This window comes from Alosa pseudoharengus, unplaced genomic scaffold, assembly GCF_046254945.1.
Source record: "Alosa pseudoharengus isolate Yale_2024_CS ecotype anadromous, Long Island Sound unplaced genomic scaffold, YU_APseudo_1.1 YU_APseudo_1.1_scf_13, whole genome shotgun sequence".
In the NCBI taxonomy this organism is placed as follows: domain Eukaryota; kingdom Metazoa; phylum Chordata; class Actinopteri; order Clupeiformes; family Clupeidae; genus Alosa; species Alosa pseudoharengus.
Window position 1 is genome coordinate 1,365,753 of NW_027468598.1, and position 14,397 is coordinate 1,380,149.

Here is a 14,397-nt window from a genome sequence, read left to right on the forward strand (position 1 = left end):
GAGTGAGATGAGGGCCAAACACAAGGATGGCTGATGACTGGTAATGGTATACCTCACAAGTGAGGTAAGGGGGGAAGAAAGAGAGATATATGGTGAGATGGTTAATATCAATAAGTATATCAATGATATAGTCAGTGTTGTGCGATATAGTCTCTAGTGACAAAATATTAGCTGTGTTGTAGGCTACGATATTACCCGCACCTGTTTAATTTATTTCATGAAACAACCCACGTTTGACTTCTACTTCAATAACTCCTGAACAGTTTCGTTCAGAGCTGAAAATGCAACTGTATTTGATGGAGGACAGATATAGTTGCTAGTGACAAATTATAAGCTGTCAGTGTTGTACGATGTCTGTAAATTACGTTTAATTAAAAACGGTTTCATTCATGCCCAGGGCTGCACGAGTGCTCGTAGGCCTACCTTGCAGGTGGCTCACACACACACAAAGGCGAGGTGGAGGGGTGTCACCCTGACTGGAGGGGGAATAGGCACAAACAGCACATTACTGTACATAAGTATTCAGACCCCTTGTTATGACACTTACAGTTGAGCTCCAGGTGCATCCTACTTCTATCAATGGTCCTTGAGATGCTTCTACAACTTGATCGGAGTCCACCTGTGCCTAAATTAATTCATGAATCCAATGAATGGACAATGAATAGAGCAGAGGCCTACATCTGTCTATAAGGTCAGCCTATGGTGGCATATGTTGAAGAGAGAGGCTGTGTCACAAGCAACATAAGCAGCTTGTGTCACACATATTACACCTTTCATTGTTCTTGGAAATTAAGATATTAATAAGAAAAATACTATAATTCTACAGTATATCTTCTACCATCTCTACCATGGCCTATCTCTCCTCCCTCTCCTGAACGGAGATTGTGTATTATCTGAATAGAACAACTAATGAAGTGTTAGAAATTATGCCACCCTACTGGTGCCCTGACTGGGAGATATACAGTACATAACTGAACATATCACTGATTTTATATACTCATTATATACTATATTATAGGCGTGGGCGATATATCGTCTGCGATAAAATCGTGATTATTGTTTTAACGATGTGCAAATTTACATTGAGTATTTAAATTACTTATGGGGGAAAAACACTCGAAATCACGCATTGAAACCCCATAAATTCACTAAATCCAGGAGGTGTATGCAAGAGAAGCCCTGCTGCAGCAGAGCAAGTGTCACATGATCGCTGGTGGGTCCACGTTGTCACACGCAGGCCTAATGTTTATTTTGTGTAGCGAGATCAAGACTTAGCCTACTTGGGATTTTGTGCAGCTACTTCTGTTCACATAGCATTGATGAGACAGTCACATTTTTTCTACATGGTATTATATGGACATTTGCCTTTGAGTATTTTAATAGTCAGTTGTAAACAAAGAACTCTTCTCATGTAACCCTTTTGTAAATGGACTGAAGTTCGCTCTAAATATCTACGTGTATCGATTATGCTAACCGTTAGCATCTCTATGGGATTTCTCATATACATTAGCCATAAGCTAACGCATTAGTTTCTATTCTGTAACTTGGAATGCTAGCCTACATGATTTCTCTTCAACAAAGCATCGAAGGAAATAACTTAGATGTACTCTGTTGGTCTGCTTAGTTCAGCTTCAGACTTTCTCTTAGGCCTAGTCATCTTCTCTAATGTAGCTGGCTAGACCATGTCATTGCCACACACACAAGTGGACAAAATTGGAAATGTGTCATAGAGTGACAATGCATTGGTTGATTTGGTTAAAAAGTCACAGGATAGGTTATTGGTTATTATTGTATTGATGCTATTCATAAATAATGAGCTGTAAAGTAACTCAGACTTCTACAATTTTTTAAAAAGGATATCGACTAATTATCGTTATCATCAAAATCACAAAAAATATCGAGATATTAGTTTTTGTCCATATCGTCCACCACTACTATATTATATACTATAAACAATAATTTTATTTCTGTGTACTAATTTGAAGGAAACACTTTTTATGGTTTATGGCAACAATACTATATCTCAGTGTTATGCAAATACTGTGATGTGATGCAAATACTGAAATTGAGATTCCAGACACAACTGATGTAATTTGTCTCTGCTTTGCTTTCCTCTGCTTTTTAAATGATGTTGCAGAACTCATCAAGTTATTGACAGCTCCATTCCACTCCAACTTCTGGTGTGTTGTGGTGTTTTTCTATTGTTTTGCTCTTCGCTGTTACCATTTATCACTCTGGTCACTTAAGTTATGTTCTGTTTTCTAAACTTGCCATCCTTAACAGCATTGCAGGGAGATGTCGAGAGAGTCTGCGCAAAGAAAGCCTGCCCTCTGGAGATCTCTCTTGTGACAGTGATGCTGACCAGAGCAGCCGGCGCCTCTCCTTCCTGAAGCTTGTTGGTCGAAATAAGCACAAGAGGGAGTCAAGTTTGGACCAGTCATCCTCCCAAGGGCCTGAAGAGGGGCCTGTGGAGGAGTTCCCTGAAGTGAAGGCCAGGGAACCCCTGTCAGGTATGACCTGATCTGGCCCATGGGGTGTATTATAATAATAACTAGAAATGCAATTCCAAGGAATTACCAGTGCCTGAAAATGCAAAAATTGTAATGTAAAATATCATGTATAGCTAAAACAGATGGTTACTACTGTGTTGCTAGGATAGGTATGGTGGTTGCATAGTATAATGAAAGTTGATAGTGTAAACGTAGACAGTTTAAAAGTCTAATGTCAATAGTTTAAAAGTTGTTGATAGACAGATAATTTAATGAATATTTATAGACAGACAATTTAATGAATATTGATAAGACATATATTTTAATGAATGATGATGGACAGATAGTTTAATGAATGATGATAGACAGCTAGTTTAATGGATGTTGATACACAAAGTTTAATTAATATTGATAGTTTAAAAGTAGATAGTTTAAAAGTTGAATGTGGATAGAGAGATAGTTTTAAATGGATGTTGCTAGGCAGATAGTTTAATGCATGTTGATAGGCAGATAGTTTAATAGATGTTGATACAATCTTGATAATGAATCTTGAGGTGGCAGTGATAAACGTGATCATAGTGTCCGTAGGGGACGTGGTACAGACAGCAGGGATCATAAAAATAGGGCTCTGAAGAACTACAAAATCACCTGATATAGGAACAGATTAATTAGCTCACTTTATGGTAGGCTATAGTAGGCTTTGTGGTCATAGTAACGCTTTACTGATGCTAGTTTGTGGGCAGCCGTGGCCCACTGGTTACAGGGATTAAAGTGAAAAAAAAAAATCGTTTGACTGAACTTTTTTCAGGCCATAAGTCATACATTGTTCATATCTATCTATAGAGATAGCACCCCTTTTGAGGTCACGACCTATTGATTTTTAATGTACAAAAAGATGCAAACAGCAAAGGGAGTATTCACCTTATTCACACGGCGGCCATTGTTTAAACCAAAACTACAGGGGCTACAGGGTACACTTACTATATAATTAATGCCACCTACAGGTGAATGCATAGAACCTAACAATCCTATGGTTTGTGTACCCTGTAGCCTCGTTTTAGCCGCCAATGGCCGCCATGTGAATAAGGCGAATTGAGAGTGTTTTTGATTGAGATTACGTTTTCCTGATGAACAAAACAATATTTCAGTACCATCCCTGACCATTGCTGACAAGCCATTGCTGTTCTTTTCTACTGCAGCAATATTGTAGAAGGGCTTTAACTTACACTCTTATTTAATTACTTCAGGCCAAAAGTGTTTAAAGGGGAGATTTTTTTCTTTTCTTGTCAATATGCAATTCAACACCAAGTAAAATATATAAAATCAAGTTTGCAAGACTTCCCATTTCCTCATCAAAGTAACGAATCAGAACATTCGAGATATTGTTCATATTTCCATTTGTTGCCTCATCCGCATTTAATGAAAACGTGGTAATTTTGAGTTTTACAGACAACAGACAACTTTCAGCCACTGTGCGTCGCTCTGCGACTATACGTTGCTCTGTCAGTAGCCTGCCTGCCGCCCCTTCTGAAAAACAGGAGGCTACCTTTAAACATAATTGTTGCCGAGAGGAATCCCAGCCTACGAATTCAATAACAAAATAAATCATGCATAATTAAACATTACCTCGATTTAGGCTACTTGGGTATGGCTTAAGGCTTGGCTGCACACAGTGGTAACGAAAATTGAAATCTGCTTTTGATAGCCTACCGGTGCCGCTCCACAAAACGGAAAAATACCTAAATTTGCTGTCTACGTTATTGTCAGTATGGGCGTGGTGTAGCCTACACAACTTTGTTCAAAATTGATGCATTCAAGTTAACTTTGCAAAGTTAGTGCTATAGCCTACTTATCACAACGTTGTCAATCGCAAACGCTAATTTATTATAGAGAAATAACTGTTCAGAATTAATCTGTAGCCTAGGGTAGGCTTCTGCAGAAAACAATGTTGGCGATTTAATACTATCTAGTGACATTTTTAACAGGCTACACAATAGAAGCTTAGACAACTATGACGCACGTTTTGGTTTCATAAATTAATTTATCCTACTTCTTGACTGCAATCTAGTCAATTGACTGCTTGACAGGTTATTTTTATTTTTCTGTACAATAAACAAATAGGCTACATCTGCTTTATGCTGCAGAATTATGCACTTGGCCAGCCTATAGAATTGGCACATTTTGGAGAGAATAGAGAATGTACGCACACAAGAATCTGTAGGCTATGTGGCAGGTTACCAGCAAACAATGTTTAATGCATTAACTCAAGATCTCAAACATTTTCTAAACAATAAAAACAGAAAGGTTGCATCAGGCAGCAAATGTAGAAGAGTAATTTCCAGTGGAAGAACAAAATGCTGAATTAAGCCCAAAGATATGAAGGCATATCTGGCAAGTTGTTTTTTATGAAGACGTAAATGGTTGCGCTATAGGCCTTCAAGTTGGCAAGAAGGAGACATAACGCGTGAGCATGCCACACTATCCACAGCTGTGGTAGCGGGGGTAGGAGGATTACTGTAGGCTTGCCCAAAATAGGCTAAAGGCCTGTGGTTTGCGCAGCCTACTACAGTAAGTAGGCTAAATAACAGACCCGCCACAATATGCGGTATGATGATTTTTTACGAGCAAGATGTTTTTGGTGCCCTACACGCACCATCGCATCGCATCTTCTTAAATAACAATGATCATCAGTAATATTCGACCATTATTTTATGTAAATGGCCTATGCATTGGGTTAGACACCAGGGGCCATATTCACAAAGCCTTTTATCTTACCACTAGGAATACTCCTAAATAGCAATAAAAGATTTTAGCTAGGAGTTTCTCTTATTCAGTTATTCACAAAGCCTTTCTGACCTACTCTTAGTAAGGAAAAATGACAACTCCTAAACTAAGAGTGAGTCTTCATTGCTATGGATGACGTCATTACTCATGCACGAGCTTGACTGAAGTGACCACCTTGATTGGCTGATGATTGTAACGCGGGAATGATTCCAAACACCTCCCTTACGATGAGTGGCAGGTGACAGGTCTGAGAATGCGTGCGCTACACAAGGACAGAAGATGATGAATAACTGAATAAAAAGGCCTAGCCTAAATGAATCAAGAGTAAGGCAAAACAAATAGCCTAGTAGCCTAATGAAACATACGGATTGATGTAGTTCTTTGTAACATTATTAAATTAATCTGTTACTATGCCTATGCCTACTTTTGCAAAAGAGAACATTTTAATTTGATTCACAATAATGTTACATTTAATTTACATGTTGACAATGAGTAGCCTAGTTTTGGTTGTTGTTGGTAGCGTTATTGCATGTTAGTTATGCCAGTGTTTTTCAACCTTTTTTGTGCCACGGCACACTTTTGACACTTAAAATGTCCCACGGCACACTAACATCCTATGTGAAGAAAAATAAACTTACCATAGCCTAAAATTTCAAATAATACACAGATATGGCCTTATTATGGCTTCTATGCAAGACCTGCTCAATAAAACAAGCGCCCTCTGTTTCATTGGTAGGTGACTATATCTAATTTAATTGTTGTTGAACTGGATATGTGATGATTCTGTGAATACTGGATATGGGGCCCCCGTTGTACAATGCCTGCATACCACAAATAGTGCAATCATACAATCAATGAGAGCATGTGGTTATAAATTCTTTGATGCAACAGTTGCTTTTCTGGACCAGTGAGCGACATTTGAGTTATGCCTACAGTGCAAAATTGCTTCCTCACGATTGGAAGCTCCTGTAACCGCAGAGGATTTCAAAACAGGCGAAATGCCACAAAACCGGTTTGTGAATAGGTCTGTGAGTTAGGAGTTCTCTTGACTTCTTTTAAGCTGTCACAGCTGGTGGGAAGGTGTGCAGGGCCGGATTAACTGGGCACAAATGTCTGATGGCCCCCCTGCCCCCCAGTCAACGTGAATCGGGTGGTCAGTTAATAGGCTATGCCGAAATAGTTTTCAATATTTTGAATATTAGTGTCGGGTGAATTAGGAAATGTTCTCAAAGTAGCCTTATGGCTGAAAGCTGCTTGGGACCCCCCCTGTCAAGCAATATAACCATACAAACGTGCGCACTCATTGTTTCAAAAGGAGTAAATTCGGCTTTGTGAGAACTGAGCTGTGGACGACACGGCACGGCATGCCCAATTGAAAATAAATGAACGCAACGCAACACAGACCCCGCTTCTCTCGCGTCAGTCACTGACATGAACGAAACACAGAACCCGCTTCTCTCACGGCAGTTACTGACAGTAGCCTAGAATAAATGCATGGGGAAAAATAATTCCCCATGACAAAGACATCGTAAAACACTGAAAGTTAATATTTTGTCACTATAACATACATCTGTCCTTTGTCAAATGTGTTATGTTCCAAGTAGCCTAGTGCGTAATTCTGCAAATACAATAACAAATACATTTGCTTATTTCACAGAAAAATATAAATAGCCAGTTAGGGTCTACAGTGCAGAGTTGGTAAGTTATGGTAGGCCAACTTGGAGTGAACATACAAACAGGGGAAATTCTTTCTCTAGTAGCTGAGTAGCCTCAGGTGCGCACGTAGACATAAGGCCGAACATGCAAGCGCCAATGAATCGTGCTCTCACGACAATCACGCCGTTAAACTTAAATAGGTTAACATCATTCTAAGTTCGCCTTCAAGCAAGGAAAACGATGATTTGAAGACATCTGTTTCGTTGGAAGGGCAAGGGGTAGCAACAGGGCAACACAGAGACAGGCCCGATGCAGGGCTGTTATGAGAGTATTAAAATATGGGATATTCTACGGGAAAACATTAAAACGGCAAGACAGCGGGGGGGAAGTTAACCCTCTAGGCGCCACGGTCGAGTTTACTCGACAAGATGCGGTACTGAATAAAACGGCCGATTTAGTCAAATAGGGTGTCATATTTCGTTCGACCTCCACTCCACTAGATGGCAGACATGTCATAAGTCATCCCCGAGTCCAAAAAAGGTCATGCTTTAAACAAAACTTTCGCGCTACAGCTGCATTGAATCAGTGCGTGCAATACCGGAGCTAGTGTGCGTGTGAGCTACTTTATCAGAGCGATATTGTCAACGTCAGCGAGTATTTGCATTAGATTATCATCTAATGGCATCAAAAACGTTTACCCCAAATGAAGTGTTGGGTCTTCTATTGATCCTGAAGGGGAATATCTGCCTTCAGAAAATGACGGTGATTCGTTTAGTGAGGCTTCAGATGCGTCCCTGCCTTGCAATGATGCAGCTGGACAAAGTGAGAGTTTAGCTTACACCAAGCACAAACATTGATTCGTTAGCCCAATGTCAGTGGTGGGAATAATGTTTCACGGGGTCGGAGTGTTCATCGGGAAGTTAGCAGGGTGTTAGTGGTGTGGCGAACGAGGCTGGAGGTAATGTCCATGTAGCGCTAGCTTCTGTCTTCTGACCGTGTGCCTCTCCGCAATCGGAGCCTTTGTCTAATGCCACTGGGTATGTTAGACGAGGTCGAAGTGCTCATAGGACAGTTAGGGGGGGGAATGTAGAGGCAGTGTGGGGAGTCGCAATGAGAATGACAGTAGGCCTAGTCCGAGCTGTGCAAATTCTCTCCACTCGGCGCGCGTGGGAGGTAGATCTGGCCATGCTGCTCGCAGCAGGAGCAGAGGTGGTGACACGGGGCAGGGGAGCCATTAGGCCATGCATAGTCTATCACAAGATGATGGGAATGCTGGCCCTGTATGGATAGGGAGTCATTATCTCTACAGCCTGCTACATAAAAAAAAGAAATGTCAGCCATTTAGCCTATTAGTAATGATTTACACTGTTGATTTGCTATCTATTTCCCTGACCATTTAGGACATACACTATGTGTTCTTTTTTGTGTGTTCATGTCCTTGTGATGTGTGTGTCTTTGTCAGCTAAGAAAACAACAAAAAAAAAAAAAAAAAAAAAAATTGTCTCAAACATTGTCTCTTGTCTTGTCTCGTCATCTCACTCCTGATCTGTGCCTTGCCGTAGCAAGTGAGCTTTTGAACTAAACAGGTCTTGTCTACTTGTGTTTGTGTGTCATCTGAATAATATATATATGTGCCCCATTCATGGAATCAGAGTGCCTACTGTATGTAGAAAATTGAAAATCTCTACAGCAAAAGGCCAGCCTACCGCTATATGCATTTGGTTTGTTTCTGCCATTTATTAGTAATGATTTACACAGTTTGTTTACTACTTACTATTTACCTGAGCATTCAGTATTGTCCAATATAGCAGTGTTTCCCAAAGTCTGGGTCGCGACCCACGGGTGGGTCGCAGGAGAATTTATTTGGGTCGCCAGCCCAGCACAATTTATGTTGTGTTATAGGTCTAACTGATACCATTTGTCATTTGATACCAGGAAAGTTAACAGTTTTCTATTAGGATGTAGTTTGTTAACTACCACAGTTACGGTTTTGTCATAAAAGCTCATGAAACTGGGGGACGAACGCATCGCAGAGGGGAAGCCGGAGCATGGATATCTACCTCTCAAAATGAAACCGTTCTGTGGGGCGCCTGCCATGACCTGTACCTCGCAGTTGCAAACTGCAAGGGACATGAATCCGCCTATTTGCACGAACATTAACAGATGCAGTTCCTCAACTTTACTGATTAAAATCTAGTGACCGTGCTGTCAACTAAAGCAGACATCCATAGACCGGATAAGGATATTCAATTGCATGCAGATAGTTTCGATTGTAGATGCAATCTTTAAAGTTAATAGCAACCTCCTCACATTCTTATTTCTGATTTAAAATGCACAACAGTGCATTATATTAGGCTACAATTTAAATAGACATTTTAAACACTATTTCTCTCGTTTTCTACCTCGCAAACTCCAAAGTAAAGGCGCATTCTTCCGGCTATTGCCCAAAAGCCTCTTGTTCTGATATAACGACTATATAATATAATACAATATAACGACTTGAGTTATTTGCTGTTTACATCGGAATTGACGTCCACAGTGTTATGGACCCATTTGTCTGCAACGCAACGTAGCCTACAACATGTTTTTTTAGAAATACAGAAACAGCTTTACTATGCTGACGAATGCGCAACATGCGAGAATTTCCACAAACTCTCGGTTGCGCATTAAAACGTATCTTTTCAGTAGTCATTTCCAACTTTTCACGCTGATGGTGCTCAAAATGCAACACTACCGTGTTCAAAGCAGGATCTATCTATCTAGATCCTATAGCAATGTATGGTTGGGGGAGGCCTAGAAAAGTTGGAGAACCTGTGACCTAAAACAATGTTGGTGGTTGCAGGGTAGATTTGAAGTGAAATGGGTCGCGATGGTCTGTCATTTTTAAAAAGTGGGTCGCCAGAAAAAAAGTTTGGGAAACACTGCAATATAGCATACAGAAGGTGAGGGACATTTTGGGGGGGGGGAATGGTGCATTTTATCATTCAAACATGCAACTTTTCATGAAAATTCTATAATCCAAGATGGCCGCCACCATATGACGTCATAATATGCAAATTAGATATAAACATTTAATCTCTACATAAACTTTGGGTCATCCTTAATATTTCTCTAATTTATAGAAAGTCTCTATCTCTGATCACTTTTAAGATATAGCCTTTTGAAATGAAGATGTCAAAATCGAACGTTTCGAAAAAAAAACTCTGGCGCCTTAAAGGAACACGCCACCCAATGTCAGTAGTAATATATGTTCTTACCTTAACTTTCACGAGTTGAGTCATACCTCTCCCGTGTCCGTACGTGCACTCAAACGCTCTGGTGCGCGGCTGGACTGTGTTAGTATGTTGCTATGCTAGCGGGCTTTGACGGCAATTAAGCGTAGAAGTAATCAAAAACATCCACGTTTTACCGACTTAAATACAGTTGCACGAGTAGTTGATAGAAATGCTACGGCCACGCAACATGAAACGTGGCGATTTTCCAAGCGAATAAACCGGAGAACTACAATGTGTGGGAGTACTTCGACCTAGCGTAGTAGTATTGTTAACACCTAATTGTAGATCCTATCCACCACAGAGTTTAGAATCCATGCTGGATCGACCCTCAGCCTCTCCCTCCCCTCTGAGCGAGAGAGAGGCACACACACTAGAGATGCGCTGATGGGCTATTATTTCAACCATAACTGCATAGCAAAACTTATCATCCATCAGCACCAAAGTTTTTTGACCAATTTTCGAAACCACACCCGCCCACCATCCGCTGGTTGTTTTAATAGGCTATGGGTGATGCAGCGCTGCTGACGTGAGGCTAGAAAGCCCTTGTCTGTTCTAGAAAGACTGATCCAATGCAGCAAATATATTAAAAGGCTAAAGTCGTACATTGGCTATGTTGTAGCCTATCCCCAGAATATCAGCAGCAAACTCAGTCTCTGTCTGGCAAAACAGTCTCCAAATAAAACGCACATTGGCCTGTTGCCTATTCTGCCAGCTTGTGACAATATATCGTCCAAAATGCTTGATTGCATTGCATTCTCCACATTTTTAGCTACATTTTCATGTACCACATCAGCATTTTTGTTCAGTGAATCTTTTGTAAATTGCTTTACAATAGCGTCGGGCCCTTGTCAGCAGCCTTCGGCTTGCCTCTGCCACTATTCACTCCTTGTCTTCCGATGTCATTTCTGAGTCATCTACAGATGTTTACACACATTCACCTCCCTAAATAGAACCAACTTGATTGACTTCAACCTGTGTTATATCCTAGATGAGACTGCCTGGGTTATTTTGTTTCGATATTAGCCTATAGGCCTATATAAAACACATAATTGTAGCCTACCATTCAGGGAATAGGCATTTAAAAGAGAGACAGAGAGTGAAATGACTCAGAAATGACATCGGGCGATGGCAGTGCGAGATGTTCAGAACGTAAGAGCTAAAACTTCTACAAACTCAATAACATCCAGCGGAAAAAGAAGGTATAGGGCCTACGAAAAATAGTCGGAAAACTTAGATAAGGCAAGCAAGCAAGTTTGGCGGTTGTTACTAAAAATGTGAACATGCACGTTGTGCGGTGGACTTTCAGAATGAATGGAGTCGGAGTTTCTTTAATAGGCTATCGAGGCGTCATATTTGTCCGATGGCCTGCTATAAAATGCTGTCTGTCTGAAAAAGACGCGCTCGTGCAGTCAAAATGAATGGGAGTCTTCAGAACAGGCTTGTCAGTCACCCTGACATAACAGTGTGTAAAGTAGCCTATAATGTGAATGACTTGTTATTTTATCAAGGATTTCTTTCTTTTTGCAAAAAATAAAGTACAATAGGCATTAATTAGTAGGCCAGGAGCATGTTGAAATGATGTGGCAAATTGAGTTTTTTATTACAATGATAAAATTGTAAAAGGACGTGACCGAAGCTGAGGCAAGCCTGGCAATAGGCCTATAGGCCCGACGGTAATTGTAAAGCAATTTACAAAAGATTCACTGAACAAAAATGCTGATGTGGTACATGAAAATGTAGCTAAAAATGTGGAGAATGCAATGCAATCAAGCATTTTGGACGATATATTGTCACAAGCTGGCAGAATAGGCAACAGCCCGATGTGCGTTTTATTTGGAGACTGTTTTGCGAGACAGAGACTGAGTTTGCTGCTGATATTCTGGGGATAGGCTACAACATAGCCAATGTACGACTTTAGCCTTTTAATATATTTGCTGCATTGGATCAGTCTTTCTAGTACAGGCAAGGGCTTTCTAGTCTCACGTCAGCAGCGCTGCATCACCCATATAGCCTACATTAAAACAAACTGCTGTGCAGTTATGGTTGAAATAATAGCCCATCAGCGCATCTCTAGTGTGTGTGCCTCTCTCTCGCTCAGAGGGGAGGGAGAGGCTGAGGGTCGATCCAGCATGGATTCTAAACTCTGTGGTGGATAGGATCTACAATTAGGTGTTAACAATACTACTACGCTAGGTCGAAGTACTCCCAAGTGCTATTGCGCCACACATTGTAGTTCTCCGGTTTATTCGCTTGGAAAATCGCCACGTTTCACGTTGCGTGGCCGTAGCATTTCTATCAACTACTCGTGCAACTGTATTTAAGTCGGTAAAACGTGGATGTTTTTGATTACTTCTACGCTTAGTTGCCGTCAAAGCCCGCTAGCATAGCAACATGCTAACACAGTCCAGCCGCGCACCAGAGCGTTTGAGTGCACGTACGGACACGGGAGAGGTATGACTCAACTCGTGAAAGTTAAGGTAAGAACATATATTACTACTGACATTGGGTGGTGTGTTCCTTTAAGGGTTAAAATATGTGAGAAACACGGAAAAAGTTATTAGATTATTAATCACATATGATTATTTGTGAAATTGTGCAAACAGGCGCAACACATTTGAAAAGGAAGGACTGGTAGCATGCAAGCTCACGGGAAAGATTGATTTAAGAACGTTATCACAGTGTGTGGCTGTGGCGCAAAGCAGCGCGGGCGGAAGACAGCGACAATTGGCAGGGGAGGGTCATGTCTTTTGTAACAATTCTGTCGGAGGGTCATTGAACAATTTCTAGCAGGCAAGGGAGGGTCATGCAACTTTTGACTGAAGCACTCAAAATTCCTCCGGTGGCCTCTTCAATAAATAACGAACAGTCCCTAGATTGCTGCTGGGCTATATGTCTTGGTTCATGTCTGTTAACAACTCATTGCCGTCAAACGCGTAGCTCGCGGTTGCATCCATTACAAACAAACATGCAATGTGAACGTCTGGGATTGGGAAGAGCACTAAATGCTCTACTGAATAAGCACGAAGTCAAACCTTTAAATGAAAAACACTCTTTAATAATCAAAAAAATAAACCGCTAATGAAGTAAACTTGTGACCATCAAAAATCGTTTATCGCCTGTAACTCCGTGATAACAGGACGTAACAGGAAGGCATGATGTCTGTCTATCATCGTTGCACTCGGAGAAAACCAGAATGTTTCATTTGTCCTGCGTTTCTTCTACGGCTGCAAACGGGATTCACTCGCAGTTAACCAAATATTTCTTTATTAGGGCAGGGCAGGCATATTTCTGGCTATTAAATTATTTCTAAACCAGTCTGCTAAAGTCTGTAGTGAAGTCTGTGCAGGGTTTTCCAGGCTCCATTTCTTTTTATGAGACACCCTGCTCACAAGAGACATATGCCGGTTGTTTGAGTTGTTGCAGCGTCGTTGCAGTGTCACTGGAAAAATACAAATTAAAGTCGCGAGATACCGCGTGATCCCGCGCGCGGACCGCGAGGGAAGCTGGCCAAATCGAAGCAATGCCCACTGTAGATATACTAAAAAATACATTGTACAATTGTCCGTTACAAGACCTTTGTAAGAGTGTTTGAATGACGTCAAACGGTTCAGTGGTTTTAGTGTCATTAAACGTCAAACTTGGTCGGAAGAAGAATAATAAAAATAGACGATAATAATAAGAAGAACAGTGATAATAGTCCATTGCATTTACATGCAATACAATAACAGATAATGCAAGCACAGAGATTGTTGCTAGGGAAGACATGGGGCCAGTTTCACCAAGCTATTTTAGACCAGTCTTAATTTTACCTATATACTAGTGCATTACTAATGCAGGAATAAAACCTATGGCTTATGCTTGTAAGCAAAGTTTCTTAACCACTACCACCATTTATCAGCAATCCTGTTTATAAAATACTATGCTGGTGCAGGATTACATGCATATTTATCAAAACACTGTATATTTCATATAGTCTATGTGCATATTTCTATTGTTATATATCCAGCTTATACTTTTTACATTTCTAAAGTATGTTTCCAAAAATGGTTGAAATTAAATCTACTTATTAACGCCAAGTGAGTTTAGAAGAAAAGTTGACCTGACCTCAACCGATCTTAACTGGTTTACCAAAGCCACTTTTTAGGGCTGCTCCATGGTTAAAATGGTGTGGAAGAAATGTTATGGTTTCCACT

The 14,397-nt window shown here is 40.6% G+C and overlaps 1 protein-coding gene across 7 annotated transcripts in view; it reads left to right on the forward strand.

Annotated features, from left to right (window-relative positions):
• The window catches only part of exoc3l2b (exocyst complex component 3-like 2b), a 227,356-nt gene that overhangs the window by 108,014 nt on the left and 104,945 nt on the right, over positions 1-14,397 (forward strand). For all 7 annotated transcript variants that reach the window (XM_076281811.1, XM_076281810.1, XM_076281807.1 and 4 more), the window contains one exon: positions 2,284-2,510. In XM_076281811.1, coding sequence (XP_076137926.1) covers positions 2,284-2,510 — 227 coding nt within the window. The remainder of the gene's footprint in view (positions 1-2,283; positions 2,511-14,397) is intronic.